A 19134-nucleotide genomic window follows, 5' to 3' on the forward strand; every position below is an offset into this window, starting at 1 on the left:
GGAGCAAGGAGTTTTTCCATTTCTCTGTTTTAAATGGAAACATCTCAGTTTAAGATTAACAATACTATTTATGTGGCAGCCTAGCGTGTGCTCTGACAATGTTTTTGAGGCTCTAACCTGAACCGCATTAGTGCATTTATGCAAGTGACTGAAGCTAACAAAGTAAACATTAGATTTTTATGTTATTATACACATAAATTTCAGTTCAGATTGTGTATTTATGCAGCATGAAAGTTTTACTCTGCATTATGGGATTATAATACAATAGTGAATTTTTGGTCAAAGGGAGTAGGAAGTCAACAATTAGTTTTTGAGTTATCTCTGAGCTTTACATTGGCTTGGGGTGGAACCATCTGTCATAAAAGTGCATGTTGATCATATAAAATGTGTAAGTGTAATGTGTATTTTCACCTTTACCATTACCAGTTTGTGTTATGGGTGAATCTCCATCTATTCATCACAGTTTCTTAAGCTGTTGTTTCATCCTATGGAGCAGTCACGATGCATCACTGACTTGTATTGGTGTTGTCAGTTGCGTTTTGAGCAGCCATGTTGTTGCTGAAAGATCTCTTCATCATGTTGTAAGGACGCTGAGTTACTGTCACACAAATGAGATTAGAGCTCAGGACATGAAAAATGGCTGCTGTGATGTGCACTGAGACTGGTGCTGTTCCGGAGGTCTAGAGGCAGGTCTCAGAGGAAGTGGCCTGCTCTCTTTGAATCAAGCTACACATTTGTACAAAAAGGGGAAGTGTTGATGTTCAAACTGTAAGAGTATTACAAATTTGTACTAAGAGGTAGGTAATACTCATGTATATTTATTTGGGTAACTGTGTTTTTTGTGTAGTCTCAAGAAAATGTACTTTTACATCACAGTGTACTCTTACTAGAGTAAAAGTTTTGGTTATAGAGTGAGTACGTCTACAGTGACAAAGGCTTTATGTCGACAATATGAAATAATTTGAACATTTCTTGCACCATTCCTTCAAATATGATTTAGTTGTTGTCATTGTTGTGGTCTATCCTTTGAAAATACCTTTTGAAAATACTTTACTATATATATAATAACAACGGTAAAGTATAAATACATGACAACTTTACTGCTGTGTTTAATGATACAAATAAACAAATACACTGTCTTGTCAAATCCTGTTCTTGAAACTTATGAGGCACTAAAACAGAATTGAACATCAGGGGAGTCCAAATCAGTTTAAACTGTTAAATGTAGGTAATAAAAAGTACATTTCAGAACTAAATCATCATTTGGAATCATTGCAGAAAATTGTAACTGTTGCATATGTAATTAAATTAATACTCAAATCACCATAGTGCGACATTACTTGTCTTTTGTCCCATGTTATCTGTATATTTGTTTGTTGACTTTTATGTGAAGCTCTCTGACCAGCCAAAGTTGTTTAAAATGCACTATATAAATAAACTTGAACTGAGTTGTCTTCACTCACATGATGACTCGCACAGACAGAGACAGCCATCTGGCCCTCATTAAAACTGATTAAACCGTCAGCGCACAGTGAGAGCAGGTCATCCCTGGACACGTGCACGCTCCCCAGGGACGCCACAGCATGGAGGACTCCCAGCCTCAAGTATGGACACGAGAAGACCTGCTTCCATTTAAGGGCACGCACATCTTACTGCCGTATGTCTGCTGACTGGGGGCTGTCCTAAGGTAAAGTTTTTTGGTAACTGTTAGTAGTAAGCCTGAATCATTCTTAATAAACATTTTTTTCCCCTTATGAATGAAATCTGTGTTCATGCTTAACTATGGCTAATTAAAGTGTGGTTGTTATAAAGTGTACTGTTTTCTTTTTTTTTTTCTATGGCCATTTGTGCAACATATTTGAGTGGTCAGGTATTAGACTGTTCTACGAGTCGACCCAGAAACTGTAGACACAACATGGTGGTCATTTATTTACAGGGCTATTTACAAAGATTCTCAGACAGTCAGCCTTACTTGTAGTCATATTTGTAGTCGTATATTGTCTTTTTCTCCACTGATTTATGGATAAACATCACTTTGTCAAAAATAATTGGACAATCTTCTGGCAGCTCTCCCATGTGGAGGATGAGAAGTGATGTAACAGGCTCACCTGTCGTCAGCTTCAAACAAGTATTTTCAAAGGTGCCACAGTGCTGAAATGTCATGCTACAATTTTCTGTCACTTTTCATGTACTGGGTTGTACCAAAAACCTCTATCACACATAAATCTTACCCTGAAGTCATTTTAATTATGGTTTTATAATTACATATTACATATAAGTTCACATAGGCCTATCCTTGTTTTTCTTTCATACACTTCAAAAGAACAGATCAGCCCCTCCTACATTCCATCTGGGACTGGACCATAAAGGGCATCAATGGTCCAGCTAAACCAATTTGTAGCAAGAAAACATCTCTGGGATGTTCTTGTGTCATTCAGAACAAAATATATAACTTCTTTTATCTCAAAAATGAGTGCTTTAGTTGTTGATTCTGCAGAAATCCATGCAGTTTCTCGTATTCTATCTCCGGTATTCACAAAGTACATATGTCCAAGTAATTTCCCCCGAATCGATGAAACTTATAAAGAAGCGATTCAGGAACAACAATATATGAATAACAAAAATGTGAAAATAAATAAATAAAAAACAACCAAGAGGATGATATGCCTGCTCAAATGTGTTAAAATAATATATCTCAGTGGGATTTCAAACACTTCAGACCTGACCTGCTCTTGTCGACAGCTCGGGGCTGAGTTAATTGCTGTAGATGACCTGTCAGAAGAGCAGCTGATGAGCCGATAGAAGCAGCCTTTAGAGGTTGATTATCGTTGCTATTAATAGGATCACAAGGACCAACCCCGCGACCAGAGTGGCAAAGGCAAATCCCACGTGAACTTACAGCTCTGAATAGGAAGACGCACTGACATTTATTATTATTACACAGTGATGTGATGAGAAAGTACTGAAAGTCTGTACACAAGTAAAAGTACAGTTACACGATTTGCTCATTTGCAACTATGAGTGCTACTGAATGCATGTTTTCCAAATTATATGAAGGGAAATAAAACCCTTGTAATTGAAAAAAATATGTTTAATGCCATATTGTGGAAAATCTCAGATAATAACATCTTCAAGGAGACAATAAGGTAACGCATCCTCCACTAGAAAAGTCACATAGTGCACCTTTATACACAATCCAAAGCATACACTGCATTTTAGACCAGTCCTTTATACACATTATCATTTTAAAGTTGATTTTTCAAACACAGTTCACATATTTTCTGAGCTCTGGCCAATCAGAGCAGGACATATACTGCTGTTATGTGTGTTTATGGCAATAGAAAGGGGAGTAGACAATGGTGAAACAGATGTGCTCTGGGCTGCTTGGGACTTGTGTAGTGCTCCTATGATTTAAAACACTAATTACATTTACATAGCTAAAATATGTAATCAATTATAAGAACAAGTACATGTTTGAAAAGAATGTGAGTATCTGTAGTTATACTTTCCACCTCTGTTACAGTACGCTGCCATCGCTCCACTTGAGGCCTGCCTGTGTAATGTGTGCATTTCCAGAGAGGTCATTTGTCCTGTTAGTGATTTATGGAGCAATAATTTGGATGCACGGAACAAAATGAACTCTGTGTGAGTGCAAGTATTTTTATTTCCCTCATAGCAGCAAAACATCAAGAGCATCTGAAAGTTGAACTGCACTGTAAGTTTGTAGCACAGAGACTCTATAGACTTATTTTGTATCTGAAGGTAGAAATAAATGTGTCTTTCTGTATTACGCCATGCCTCAAGACTATGAAATTTGTACCTTCAGAAATGATTTGTGGGATACATTGTAAAAATAGAGTTGGGAATTAAAGCGCTCCTCTCTCTTCAATACAACAGCACATGGAAAACAACACTGTAAATACTGCAATATGGTACTCTATAGATCTTAATCAGAGAGAGGCTTTTTTTTTTTTTTTTTTTTAATCACTACCTGCACAAGCTGTTTATGAACTACACGTATTCTCAAAGTGCTAGACTCTACCAAGAAATGTTTTCAATGTAATAAATTACCTTTTTGTTCTCCCCCAGTACAGGCTATGTTATGAAAGTACTGGCTTCTGAAAGTAGTGGAAAGCACTTATAAGTTCATCACCGTGAATAATGAGGATGCTAGGAATGCATTAGGAAAGTGAGGAATAAGTTTGGACTGCTGCTAACTATTTAAAATGAACTGTTAGCCAAAACGCCATTTAACTGTGTTACATGTATATATTTCCTGTTTTCACAATTTAGTTTTGTGAAATACATTACCCTAAGGGTGCGCCCGGCCACTCTGCGGAGGAAGCCCATTTCAGCCGCTTGTATCCGCGATCTTGTCCTTTCGGTCATTACCCAAAGCTCATGACCATAGGTGAGGGTAGGAACGTAGATTGACCGGTAAATCGAGAGCTTCGCCTTCCGGCTCAGCTCCTTCTTTACCACAACGGACCGATAGGGTGAGGAGCTCGGTCACACGGGAGGAGCTCGGAGTAGAGCCGCTGCTCCTACACGTTGAGAGGAACCAGCTGAGGTGGCTCGGGCATCTGCTCAGGATGCCTCCTGGACGCCTCCCTAGGGAGGTGTTCTGGGCATGTCCCACCGGGAGGAGGCCCCGGGGAAGACCCAGGACACGCTGGAGGGACTATGTCTCTTGGCTGGCCTGGGAACGCCTTGGGGTCCCACCGGAGGAGCTGGAGGACGTGTCCGGGGTGAGGGAAGTCTGGGAGTCCCTGCTTAGACTGCTGCCCCCGCGACCCGGCCCCGGATAAGCGGAAGAAAATGGATGGATGGATGGATGGAAATACATTACAAAAATATATATCCATGGTGATTCGGTAATACACCAGCTGACAAAAACAACACTGTATTTTGATATTTTGTCATTACTCCCGTGCAAACATTGAGTGATGTTAATTGGTTCATATTGGGCCCACCCTTCTGTGATGAATGCCTCGACTGACAACAAGGGACTGTCACTGTGCAGTGACTCATCCAAATGGTAGATATCCCACAATGCACTGGGACAGCATTATATCGAGGAGGGGGGACAGAGAAAGAGTAGTGTGGGTTGTTTAAAATTAAGACTTTGACTTGGGCTGAATTGGAAAATGAGTCCTGACAGGTGGTGAAAGTGACGTAGCGTGATGTTGTGTGTCTAATGCCGTCCAACGCAAATATATGAGTATTTATCAATGACTCACTCGTTTGTATGATTAATCTTAAAGGGAGAAGAGACGACAAACAAGAACTCACTATAAACACATTGGCTGATTCCAGAGGAGATGTCCTTGAGAATTCATATGTTTTGGATGGGGTTTTTTTGCCTTTTTTTTTTTTTACCAAATTATTGCTGATTGGAAGGTGGAGTGTTTGCCACCTGCTTGTTTCCATGGAGATGTCATTTGCTTATATTGGATTTATGTGACTAAAATAAAAAAATAAAATATAACACGCTTTCTTATGGTGAGCCTGTATGGCGACAGGTTTAATGCTATACTTTGGAACATTCTAAGTAAAGCAATAAGATTCAACTTCAGACCATAAAAGTTAAAATATTTTTCAAATTTAAGAAATGACCTGTAATGAAAAGAAAACATTTGGAGCTGTGATCTAGGTATACGATATTGTTTTTATGATTGCACAATGGTAGCCCATGTTTTTAAGAATATGATATAGTTTGAATAGTTGTTGTGAGGAATTATAAAAAGTGAACAGTGTTAGAAGAGCTAAGCCATAAAATAATTGAATTGTTTTAAAAATTCATGGGTGATACCGAGTTTTTTAGACCTGACCTGACTCAAACCTTTATAACATGAACCACCTTTGATCTTTGTAAGGTCAGATCCCATTATTGCCACTTCAAACCAGAGTGAACAGAGTTAGACAAAGAAGGCTTTAGGCTGATATTAAAATGGCCGCTGTCTTTTGTCATAACGTTACAGTATCCTTGTCTCTCTTGTACCTGATGGGCTGCCAACGGAAGTGCCATAGTGCTTTGGCAGACTGTCGCAATGATGGACCAGGACCACAGCTGTGCCAAACCCCTCCCGCCAAGTGAGACCTGAAGGACGAAGGGACACAAGGGGACATGTTTAATAATGAGAGGTGCTGGGTGGAACCTCTCCTCTCTGCTCACTGCACACACACACACACACACACACACACACACACACGCTTGGGTTTCTGTCAGGTACAGCTGTCCTGCACTGTGATGAACTAAAATTCCCCAGGTTCTAAGTCACTGGCAACAGCAGATGTCAGACCCCACTCAGCTTTGTGCCACTTGATTGAGTAATGTTTCAGTTTTCAAAAAGTTTGCACTTATCGGAAAAATACAAAGGTATAAACACTCATAACAGTTTCACATGTTCACATTTTCAAATAATTAAATGTTAAATCTGCATATAACTTGGAGTTCAGACAGTGTTTGGACAGTGTTACAGATGTGTTTTTAATTTAGTTGTAAAAACACATTATAGCCAGGCAGAGAATGCGAGGATGCATAGAAATCAAATGAAGTGTGCCATACTAGGTCCGAACTCTCAATCAAAAGCTGATACCAGCTGGTACCAGCTGATTTCAAAGGCTTATCAGGCTCATTGACACGTGTCTTTGAATTAATCCAGGCTTTGGCCGGCTGTAAAGGAAAGTTTAGGGAGCGACAATTGAACAATAAAACATAAATAGACAGGATATTTTGGTGTTAAATTAAAAATGGTAAATGGTCACCTTTTCATAGAGTGCTTTTCCACTTTCAAGGCACTGAAAGCTCTTTACATCAAGCAACTACACACACAGTCATACACCAGTGAACACAGACACTAGGGGAAAGGTGGGTTGTGTCTTGCCCAAGGACACAATGGCAATCATCTATGGGAGCTAGAATCTCACCACCAACCTGTGGGTCATTGGATCTGACTGCTCTACCAATGATGTATTATGTCAAGAGCGGGATTTGAACCCCTAACCTTTGGATCAGTGAACAAACACTCTAGCAACTGAGCTACTGTTAATAATTGCAAACTAATAATTGCAGTATTTGTTTTAGATGAGTGAATACTATTTGAGAGAATAAACATGGCTTAGTTTTGGGCCTTACTGTCAGCGTTTACGCTACTAGCATTTTAGCGTAGTTCTAAGGAGGTTTATATGCATTTAGTGAGGCTGAAGGAAAAGTCTCTTTCTGTGGAATCCACGGCTCATTTCCCTTATGCAAATGAAAGATGCAAGAGAAGAGGGGAAGGCAAATGCTATGGCACTATGTGGAAAATGTTGTGTGACTGGAGACTAGAACGACACAGACAGCACTGTCCCCTACTGTGTGGCACGACCAGAAAGAGAAGGAGAAAGAGAGGGGAAAGAGGAGAAAGAGAGGGAAGGAGAAAGAGAGAGAAATGGAGGGGAGAGAGAGAGAAATAAAAAGAGAGATGGAGTGTGAAATAGAGAGAGGGAGAGCGAGAGAGTTAGAAAGGGGAGGCTGGAGAGAGGAAGCTAGAGAGAGGGGGAGCTGGAGAGGGGGAGCTGGAGGTAGAGAAAAACAGAGAGGAGGGGAGCTAGACAGGGGGATCTGGAGGAACAGAAAGGGAGAGAGAGGGGGAGCTGCAGAGGGGGTCCGGGTGGGGATTTCCTCTGCTGAAGGGTTCTGGCACTAAAGGGCTTTTCTCTGCACTGATGCAACTATATAAGGACTGTCTCTCCTCAACACAAGCTTGCATATTTCAACAGACCTCACATCCCTTTATTCTCTCTGAAGATAGGGAACAGAATGCAAATTGTTTTATTTTAAATTTGTGACACATTTTACTTCAAAAATATTCTTAAAAGGAATCCAAGAGGAACCTCCTGACCAGGTTGCAGTTATAGCTCCCAAAATGACATAAGCATTTTGCGCATGAGAGAGAGAGAGAGAGAGAGAGAGAGAGAGAGAGAGAGAGAGAGAGAGAGAGAGAGAGAGAGAGAGAGAGAGAGAGAGAGAGAGAGAGAGAGAGAGAGAGAGAGAGAGAGAGGAGGAGCTGTGAGGAGGGAAAGAATTAGAGCACCTTGTTCTTTTTGTACTGAGCCCATAAAGGTCTGCGTCTAACTGCGCTGCTCTCCTCAGTAGACCTATATTTCACGACTCGCAGGGTTTTGTAGCCAAGTGACACCAAAGTTATCTGAAACAAACATGCTCTCTCTTTATGTAACAACAATACTACAATTTCACAGATTTCAAAGGAAAATGCTTGATACTTGATAACTTCAATACTGATACTTCCCTGAATGAATATCTAGTTTTGAAGCTAGTTTGCATATTACTTTGTATCTAATTTTCAATAGTTTTGACAATTGTAATCTCTGTTTGAATGAGCAAAAACTGATATAGTTGAAACCAGAAGTTTACATACACTTTATAAAAAGACACATATACTTTTTTTTCTTTCTTCTGACATGAAATCAGAGTAACCCTTTCCTGTTTTAGGTCAATTAGGATTACCAAAATGATTTTTATTTGCTAAATGCCAGAATAATGAGACAATTTAGACAATTTTTCATTACTTTCTTCAAAGTCAGGAGTTTACATACATTTTATTAGTATTTGGTACCATTGCCTTCAAACTCTATGAGGTCAAATCTTTTGGATATCCTTCCACAAGTGGCTAACTATTGTGAGACAATAGTTGGCAGGAATTTTGGCCCATTCCTTCCGGCAGAACTGGTGTAACTGAGCCAAGTTTGTTGGCCGCCTTGCTTGCGCATGCCTTTTCAGGTCTGCACATAAATTTTCAATAGGACTGAGATCAGGGCTTTGTAATGACCACTTTGTTATCCCCAAGCCACTTTGTAACCAGTTTGGCAGTATGCTTCGGGTCATTGTCCATTTGGAAGACCCATTTTCGCCTAAGCTTTAACTTCCTGGCTAAAGTTTTGAGATGTTGCTTCACTATTTCCACATAATGTTCTTTTCTCATGATGCCATCTATTTTGTGAAGTGACCAGTCTCTCCTGCAGCAAAACAACCCCACAACTTGATCCTGTCACCCCCGTGTTTCACACTTGGGATGGTGCTCTCAGGCTTGCAAGTTTCCCCCTTTTTCCTTCAAACGTAGTGATGCCTATTCTGGCCAAACAGTTCAATTTTCGTCAGACTACAGGACACATCTCCAAAAATTAAGGTATTTATCCCTGTGTGCATTTGCAAACTATAATCTCTTCTAATCTAGTCTTTTTTATGTTTCTTTTGGAGTAATGACTTCTTCCTGGCAGAGTTGCCTTTCAGTCCATGCTTTCGTTTCACTGTGGATAAAGACACACACTTATCAGCTTCAGCCAGGATCTTCATAAGGTCTTTTGCTTTGGTTCTTGGTGCAATGTGCACATTTTGGACCAAAACATGTTCATTTCTGGGATACAGAACCCGTCTCTTTCGTGAGCGGTCTGATGGCTGGACATTCCCAAGGTGTTTATACTTGCATATAATTGTTTGAACAGATGAATATTGCACCTTCAGGCATCTGGAAATTGCACCCAAGGATGAACCAGTCCACAGTTCTCTTCCTGATATCTTATCTGATTTCTTTTGACTTTCCCATGATGTTACACAAAGACACAGTGTGTTTCAGGTGTGCCTTCAAATACACCCACAGATATGCTCCTAATTAACTCAAATGTTGTCACTAAACCTATCAGAAGCTTCCAAAGACATGACATCATCATCTCGGTTTTCCCAAATTTTAAAGTCATTGTAACCTTACTGCATGAAAACTTCTGACTTTGAAGAAAGAAAAAAGAATACTCTAAAAAACTTCTCTCATTAATGTTGGCATTTAGCAAATAGCAATAATTTTGATAATCCTAATTGATCTAAAACAGGAAAAGTTTAGTCTGATTTCATATCAGTCCGTGAGAAAAAAAGCATATGTCTTTTTATATAGTGTATCTATGTATGTTCTGGTTTCTACTGTAAACTGGTCTAAAGAATGAACAGTAGTGAATTGGTTTATTGGTTTGTTGTAATACTGTCCTGATGCAATTTCTAGAGAGGCAATGTTAGCTTTCAATGGATGTAAAATTCTGATTGTTTCCATAGCAATAAACAATTCATAACTGCTGTTCTGTATTGCGAATGTCCTCAAAATGGCATCCTATAAGAAAAAGTTATATGATCACAACTATGCTGCTTCCGGTTGGAATAGGAAGCTTAACCAGTTCATCACAGCATAAAACATAGGAACCATTCAACTATGACACAGGTGGTTATGGTGTGTAAATATGAAAGAATAAATGAGCATGTGTTGTGAAAACAGTCATCAGTGATAGACGCTGACTCAAATGTCCCACATGCAGAGTTATTTGACCTTGGTGTTTGTGTCACCAGGACCTGCACATAAATACATGCGCAGAAGACATGCCAAGCCCCCCAGAGAGAGGACAGTCTGGCATCCACCTCAAGGACGCACTGCACAGCTGTCGGACTGGTGCTAACAGGGGTCCTAGTACACACCGTGTGTCCTCATCATTGTATTTGGGGTGTGATTAACAATACTCAAAAGCTATAATGTGTGTCTTTTTGTATAATTTTGAAAAGTAAAAAAATCTTGCTAGCTCTATGTAGCTAGTAGCCCACAGATCATCTCTTGCTTCTCACTCACAGCAGTGACACTATATAGCCTATATGAGTCATATAAAGGTTAAAAGTGATTATGTTAATTATGTTTTGGTCTACTTTTGTTGAATCTGCTTTTTGTAACTTGGCCTAATTATCTTAAAGGTCCCATATTATGCCAAATTGACTCATGTGAACTTTAAGTCATGTCAAAACATTGTTACCTCCTCAAAAACATACCCAGAGATGTGTTCTGTTTCATTCACACATGTTTGAATAATCCTTTATGATTAGTCTGATCGCCAAGGCTCAAAATGCTCCGTTCCACCTTATGATGTCATGAAGTTGTATTACTCAACTTAACAGCTACTTTCTACCTTTTGTTCATTTGAGATTGCCAATTCCAGGGCTGTATTTTATCCAGATAATTCTAGTGAAGGTGTATGAGTTTGCAACACAGTGAACCACTTCCTGTTTTACCGCATGACATCACAAGTGTTTTTTGTTTGAGAGAAGAACACAGCCTAAATATGGAGGGTTTGAGTGTTCAACATGTGTGAATGAAACAAAACACAACACCGGGTATGTTTTTGATGAGGAAACATTATAGCATAGATCAGAAAACAGCTTAATACCGGCCCTTTAAGCAATTATGCAATCAAGTCATTTTTGTCTCAAGGCCAATTACATGCACCTGACTTCCGGGTTGTCCTTATGAAAAGACAACGTACAGAATCCAATTATTGCAATTATGGTTCCGGTTATTCTGTTTAAAAATAGTAGCCTACGAGGAAATGAGTCTAATAGTTTCCTGACAAAACACAGGGAGCAAGTTCAACAAGCTCACAGTTGAAGATAATGACACATCAAAAAATAACCTCTGTAAACTTCAAACGTCTTAATTTTGGGTTGAAACTTTTGAATGGCGCTGGTGGGCGGCACGTGGTTGCGCTCAGGTGCGTGCAGCCAATCAGAGCGCAGGAGGCAGTGCTGTACAGGCGCGAGGCGGTGCAGTACACGGCCACACGGCTCTCACCTTCGGATGGAGATGAACCAGCAGCGGTAGTCGACCAGCAAACGCCACCGCGCCGTGTGTTTGTGGATATCTTCAAGGGAGGACAGGTGACACACTGTATCCCGGGCGCCCTTCGCTGGAATTACCGCCGCGTACCTTCTCCCTTCTCCTCCTCTCCTCCTCCTCACCTTTACCGCTTCCTGCAATACACGCACAACTCCTCTACATGCACTTCTTCGACTTGATCAAGTGAATATCCCGGCTCCAAGATGGAAAATGCGCACACGAAATCCTCCACTGAAGTTTTAGATTACTTCGGCGTGAACGAAAACAACGGGTTGACTCTGGAACAAGTCAAAATTAATCTAGAGAAATTTGGTCCGAACGGTGAGTAGTAGTACTTCTTCCACGCCAACTTCACTTCTCTACGCTGCTGTGAGGCTGGTCAGTGCTTGTACATCGATCATTCTAAGCTACTATGTTCACTGCGTTTGTTTGTGCGCTTTTTTTCACCCCAAGTCGTGAGTTGACAACTGAACTGTGCCATTCCCTGAGGCGCGGAGTCAGTGGAAACACCAGTTCCACATTCATTGATGCTTACGACTGTAGTAGCCTATTTATTAGCACTACGAATAAAGTAATCCATTGTCATACAGGCAAAATAAAAGCCAATATTTAGACTTATATAACCTATGCATGTGCAGGACTCCAACTATTCTTAATTACACATTTCATTTATAATATAGAGCCAACATATCAAGTCATGTGTTTATCATATTTAAAGGTACACTACACTACATCTAACTTTTCTGGTTTGAGGTCCACCCCTTGCAACTGTTGCCTGGAATTTTCCACACTATGGCATTAAACTTAAGTGGCATTTATTTAATCCAAGTGTTTTTATTGCATTGAAAAGCATCTATTCTGATTGTGAGTGGTATAGGTTCTCTGCTGATCTGACTTGTAACTTGGGGGTGATGGCGTCATCTGCGTGTCCTTGTGGATATAGATAAATTTAATGCCCTACTTTGGAGCATTCAAGGAAAGTAATAAGAAAGCAATGATATCTCCATGGAGACCAGCACGTGGCAGACTCTTACATAGTGAACCTTGTAAGATGGCTTTATTGGGTTCATTCATTTTTTATGTTAAGGTTAGACCATTTTATAATTGCATTTTAGGACATCCGTGAGTACCAATCTGGAGCTTTTTTACCAGCGTTCTCGTGGCGTTCTAAACCATTACTATAACCGCGTAACTTTGTGTCTCTATACATGTGCGTGCTTGAACATGGGCATTCCTGGCTGTCACACAGATCCGGAAAGGTACAACAGCCAGCCACGATGAAGCCAGAGATACTGAAAGAGGCATTCCTGTACAACCTGTTTTCAATTTCAACAATTGTAAAGTGTATGGTGTATACTTGTACTCTCAAATTACCACTGAGTACATGCGAGACAATATAGCCCATTATAATGAGTATTAGTTTGTACTTCAAGACATAATGGGGCTCTTTTATCATGTAATGTACTGTCTGCTGTGTTGTCACAATAATATTTCGAAGTTGGTACTAAGGAACAGACCCGATACCAGTTCCGAAATAATAAACCAAAAAGAAACACTCTGTAGACAACAGAATGTGTTTTCAACATTAAATTGTTGTACTTTAATTTATATTACCATGTGGCCTTACATCTGTGTAATCCTCAGTCGTCCATGTAGGTTCCATTGTGGTTCCCTGGGTGTATAATAGTCTACGTGTCTTATACTTGTCCTGATACAGCTCAAGATCATTCTAAAGATATTCAGAAAAGGATCATTTCTGTCCTCTGAATGTGACTTTTTTTTAGAATTTGTTTCAATATTAGTTTTAGTATCGATTAGTATCTGATTTTTTATACTTTTTGACAGCCTTAATCACAAGAAAATGGGGCTCTTTTATCATGTAATTTACTGTGTCTCTTTGATGGTATGTTTTTAACTTGGGACCTGGCTTCACCCACCTTTCCGTGTACTAGCCTGTCATTTGCATGTGTGGCCAAGCTGTGTGCAGTATTGTGCCACTCAAACAGTAGCCCTTTTGTTGTAGCCCAACGCTCTACCCATAGGCTGCTGATGACTTCATGGAAAAAGCAACGTCTTGCCGCAGATAACATCTTTTTTGGTTTTGAGCAGTGCACTTCCTGGCTGCAAGAGTGTGTGCAGATAAGTAGTGAAAGATGGGGATACCCTGTTTTCTTTAAGGGAGCCACTTGACTTGAGTAATCGGCTTTGGTTGATTCCTTTAGGTTTAATATTGGCTGAAAACGACTCTCATCTCACTCTCCTCTATACCTCTGCAGACTTGAGTGCCTTGCGAGATTGTGAGATGTGGTGTTTTGTTACAAGCATCCGTACAAGCACTGCAGGGACTCGGACAGTTCACTTCATCACATCAGCTCATCGTTCCTTTCTGTGCACTATTTAACGTACTGAAGTAATGACTACACCTTACTTGTAATATACTGCTGAAGACTATGGACTATAAACAATAATACTGAATCTACTTAACTAATTTACACAATAACCCCGAAAGACGATAATCCCAGTATTAAAACCTTTACTAAATGCACTTTATAATATAAAAAACATCAGGAAGAATGAAACAGTAATGGTTATGTAATGACTCGTGTTACTTTCTTATTTGACCCTCTATAGATCAAATCTTAATGTAAAAAAGTAACAAAAACTTCCCTACTAGTGTAAAGAAAATGCACACAAGATAAATATTAGGCCCCAAAATGTATCATCTATAATCTGTTGAACAATAGGTTGATATAGTAATTAGTCCAGTAGTTCTCTTGTCACTTTAACTAGTTTGTTTATTTGCAAGATACTGCACTGCGCTTCAAACAAGAGAACGTTTAAATCAACATACAGATGTGTGGTCTGCATCTCAGAAGGACTCAAATGGACTTAAATGGTTTTATTATATGAGCTATAAGGAGCCCCTGAACTTGCAGGTCTTCACATTCTGGGACTACCATTTAAGGTCAATTCACCATCAAAAATCTAGTGGGTCATTCAAGTCAATAGTTATTTGTGTGTGTTTTTCCAACATATAATTTATCCATTGTTGGCACAGTTCTTTGACCTTTACCATCTGGAAGTGTCTCTGTTGATGAGTGCCATTTCATTGCTGTTTTTGTCACATCCTTCATAATCAGGGAAACCCAAATGAGCTGTGAACTCTGGTCTTTTTCCATCCTCTGAATAATTAGCGTTCTTCAGTACAACAAAGCTGTCTCCGCTGTTGAGAGGTGATGTCTGCCTGTTCTTTGCACCTTCCATTTATGGTCCATTGGCAGCTCTTTTCTGGCAAGTTTCTTCCCTCACACCAAAGAGATCAGGCTAATTAACTGTTAAAAACAAGAGCTTGGATTTTCTAGACAGTTTATCGTGGAAACTGTGAAATAGTAGGTAGTGATGTACGAGTAGCAGGCCTCCTCGATTACCTGCTTTGAGCTTTCATTGAGCAGTGACTGTGTCCAAGGCCGTACATTTCAAAGGATGTTCATTCTTTGGAAAGGGCACATACTTGCTTTTGGTATCACTGAAGGTACCAAAAATAATGAAAAAGTACAGGCCTGTTGTCTGCTCTCTTGGAAACCATGTTATAAGTGATGATTGTAAATGGTTTATCTTTGGCATTGTATTTAAACCCAAAACATCCCTATTACATCAAATGGCTGATGTCCTGTATTATCCTTACATCATTGTCTTTGTTTCAGTTTGGGTGTATACATTTAATATAATATTTAACACAATAGGTGAAAAGGATTTGAAATTAAAGCACCAATAATACGTTGTTTTCTGATCTAGGTTATAATGTTGTTTCCTTGTCAAAAACAGACCTGGAGTTGTGCTTTGTTTCACTCACACATGTTTAACACACAAACACTGCATATTTAGGATCAGTGGAAGTGCTCCACTGTGTTTTTAAACTCCATACACCTTCACTAGAATCATTTGGATGATTTCAGCCTTGGAATTGCGAATCTCTACTGAACTAAAGGTAAAAGGTAGCTCTTAAACTGAAAACAACCACTACACGAGGAGCAGGTGGAACAGAGCATTTTGAACTTTGGAGAGTTGGACAGACTAATAATAAAGGATTATTCAAACATGAGTGAATGCAACAAAACACAGCTGAGTATGCTTTTGATGAGGTAACAGTGTTATAACATGGTTTAAAGTTCACAAGAGTCCATTTTGTGTAATATAGGACCTTTATACTATGAGCAGTTTTTGTGTACTCTGGAACCAATAGATATTTTGTATAATTTCGTCTAACAGTGTTTGTACATTTTATATATGAGCAGTCTGTTTTGGTCGTTTCTAATAAATGCATATTTCACATTTACCTCTTAATCCTATTTCTCAATCACGTTTCTTCCTTACTGGGAATCAGAGGGCGGGTGTTGTCTTTTGTCACTGATGCAGCTCTTAACATGTCTGACTATGCGCTGGGACATTAATGATGCCATCATCGGAAAACTATGCAATATTATTTTTGTGAGTTACTACGCTGTGTTTGGGCCATGCATAACTGTTACTACTTCCCCTACAGGAACTGGCTCGCACCTCTGTATCTCTTCCTGTTCTGCAAATTGACATAAAAGCAACGTGTCTGTGGTATATTTTTCAAGATGGTTTCCTGCTCTTCCCTCACACCGCTCCTGCATGGGGCTTCCACTTTGACATTCACTTAACCCTTTATTTCACTTCACTTAGAAAGAGGGGTTAAGTTGTAGAGAAGTAATTTGTCGTCCTTTGGGTGGTTGAGTCACTTCCTTATTCTAGTGTACTCTGTGTGTGTGGGTGGGTATCTATCACATTGTGGGGACGAAAATCTGTATACACACTATTTGTATGAGGACATTCCTGTCTTATGGGGCCAAAAATCAGGTTCCCAGTGAAGTAAATCTGTTATTATTATATCAGTGTCATGGTTTAAAGTTAAGACTTGGATTAAAATAGGTAAAGATTAGGGTTTAGGTTAAGGTTAGGTAAGTAGTGACTATGGTTAAGGTTAGGATGAGTCTCCAGGAAGTGGTTGAAGTCAATGTGATGTCCCCAAGAAGCATGGAAACCCCACATGTGTGTGTTTCGTGCGTGTGTTGTGTTCAGAGGCTGCCGTCCTGTTGGGACATGTCCCTGTCTCCTCTTACCTCCCACCTCTGTGCCTGTCACACATTATCAAACCATTACGCTTTAGAGATGTGATCTGAAGGATCACAACCTAACATGGACTAAGCATGGAACAATCTGACGTCCTTTTAAAAACAAGACAAACTAAAATAATGTGTACAATGATGATTGTGACACTTTTCATTATAAAGTAATAAATGTCTCAGCACTGCAAACTAGGCCTCAATCAAAACTCAGAATTCTGTTCTGCCTTTAAAGTGTGCTAGATTCAATAGATAATTATGTTATAAAAGTAATGTAGTTTCACCCTGGAGTTTAGAATTTTGTTTAGTTCAAAGAGAAATGTTCTGTAGTTACTAGCACACATGACAGCTTCAAATTAATTATTGAAATGCTAGAAAGTAATAACACATTTCTTGCCCTGATATATTTTGCATCTTTACTTTGCTGCATGTAGGACAGCTCAGCAAGTGCTTCTCGCAAATTGTACATGGCTTGGTCTTTATAACTAGTTTTGGACAAAAGTCCTTAGTGCAAACCAATATATGACAATTCAGTATGTAATGTGCTTTAAATTTAATATAAACATTGTACGTGTCATGTATCACTCTTATGTTGTCAATACATATTTTTTTCCCTTTACAGTGGCTACTTTACTTGAGTACATCTCTGACATAATTTGAGCTGTCTGAAGTTGTACTGTTCCAGCTTGTGATTGGTCAGAAGTGTTGCTCTGATTTCTAAATGAGGAATAAACTCTATAAATAGCCTTGTGTTAGCACAGATTTCACTCTGCTGTTTGGGGAATTGCAGACTTTTTTACTGTGTGGTGCATCTTCTCTCATTCAGTGGCTTCAATTACGTGTTCAGAAAATGGTGCTTGTCTGACCTTCAAAACAAAGGCACCAGATTTCTGCTGTGCTTTTGTGATACATTTAAAAGTTTTGGAATTTCACTAAAAAGCACAAAGTTTCCATCCACAGAAATAACACATTTACCCTGTGAACAGATCCACTATCTACTGATTTCTCTATCTAACTTTACCAGAAGCAGTCAGCCTCTCATGACTCAGACCGAGATCAAGAGATTCGGGCACCATCAGTATGGAGATATATCTCAGAACAGTTTGTCAAATAAAGTTGTAAAAATAAAGGCTGGCCTTAAACAGATTCTTGTCTCTAGCATCTTCAACATGATCATGTCTCATCCCGAAATCCATATGAAAGTTTTGCTTAATTCGTTCTTCCTTATAATGTGCCTGCATAGTTTTCACTGTTGCTCTTTGCCCTTAGTGCACTCATGGGCAGCTGTCTGCAGGGACATAACATGACATCATCTGAGAGGGGAAGCCCTTCGCTGATGCTAATGAGTGGAGCCCCGAGCTGTGATGCCCTCTGTGCTCACATAATGGCTGAGAGAGAATCGGCTGAATTCACATTTCATATGGTTAATGGGTTCCAACCTTTTACACTGAAGAATACATTAGTGAGGATACAGTATTTCATTAGAGGCTCACATTACTGTATATTTAGGCCTCCTTTAAACTCTTTCATAGAGTAGGAGCCACAAACTGCACATTTCTCTTTGACGTTGGCTTTGGTTGATGGAGATGTGTGTCTTTGTCACATGCTCTGCAGCTCATTGTATGTTGTGTTTTGTCATATCATGGTCCTGCAGATTGTATAAGAATTACTCTTTGTTTGTTTAATAGGCATAGCTGTATAGTCGTTCAAGTTTTCAGGGCAAGTGCTGAAAACTTTCTCATATTAATAGTTTGCACAAAAGGTCTTGAACTTGTTCTAACCATACAAGGCCTAGTAATGAATATTGTCCTTCTCTGTAAAAATGTAGACCTCAGCAGTTTATTTCCAACTGCACAGACACCCGAACAGTTTCCTGTTCCTGACTCTGGATGCTGCGCCCTGCTGTTGTTGGCAACAGTGTCCAGGAAGTGTCTCCCTTCTGCCCTGCACCACGGCCTATGCTGCTGTGCGTAAACAAGGCTTTTATTCATTGTCTGGCCCCTGGAGCGGGAGGTGGTGTGGGGACACAGTGGGAGAGCTGAAGTCAGTACTCAGGAATGTGCCTGGGCAAGCCTGCAGCTGACACAGGCCAGATGACTGTGAGGGAATCCTTGGCAGGGGGAAGCCGGGGAACCCCACTCTGCACTGCAGCCCTCTCTGCTACCTCTGTCCACCCAGAATCAGTGTTTGTCTGCAGCATTTGAGCCGCTGCCAGACTGTCTGCCATAAAAACATTATACAACCTGAGAGGCACAGTAATGGGAAAACAGGCTTTTGTCAGGCTG

The 19134-nt window shown here is 39.8% G+C and overlaps 1 protein-coding gene across 1 annotated transcript in view; it reads left to right on the forward strand.

Annotated features, from left to right (window-relative positions):
- Positions 1-11621: 11621 nt before the first annotated feature.
- Positions 11622-19134, forward strand: part of atp2a3 (ATPase sarcoplasmic/endoplasmic reticulum Ca2+ transporting 3) — a 42167-nt gene continuing 34654 nt past the window's right edge. Inside the window, exon 1 of the mRNA XM_033978134.2 lies at positions 11622-12023. Within this exon, the coding sequence (XP_033834025.1) occupies positions 11906-12023 (118 nt within the window). The 5' untranslated portion in view covers positions 11622-11905. The remainder of the gene's footprint in view (positions 12024-19134) is intronic.

Source organism: Periophthalmus magnuspinnatus, chromosome 14 (genome assembly GCF_009829125.3).
Source record: "Periophthalmus magnuspinnatus isolate fPerMag1 chromosome 14, fPerMag1.2.pri, whole genome shotgun sequence".
NCBI lineage: Eukaryota > Metazoa > Chordata > Actinopteri > Gobiiformes > Gobiidae > Periophthalmus > Periophthalmus magnuspinnatus.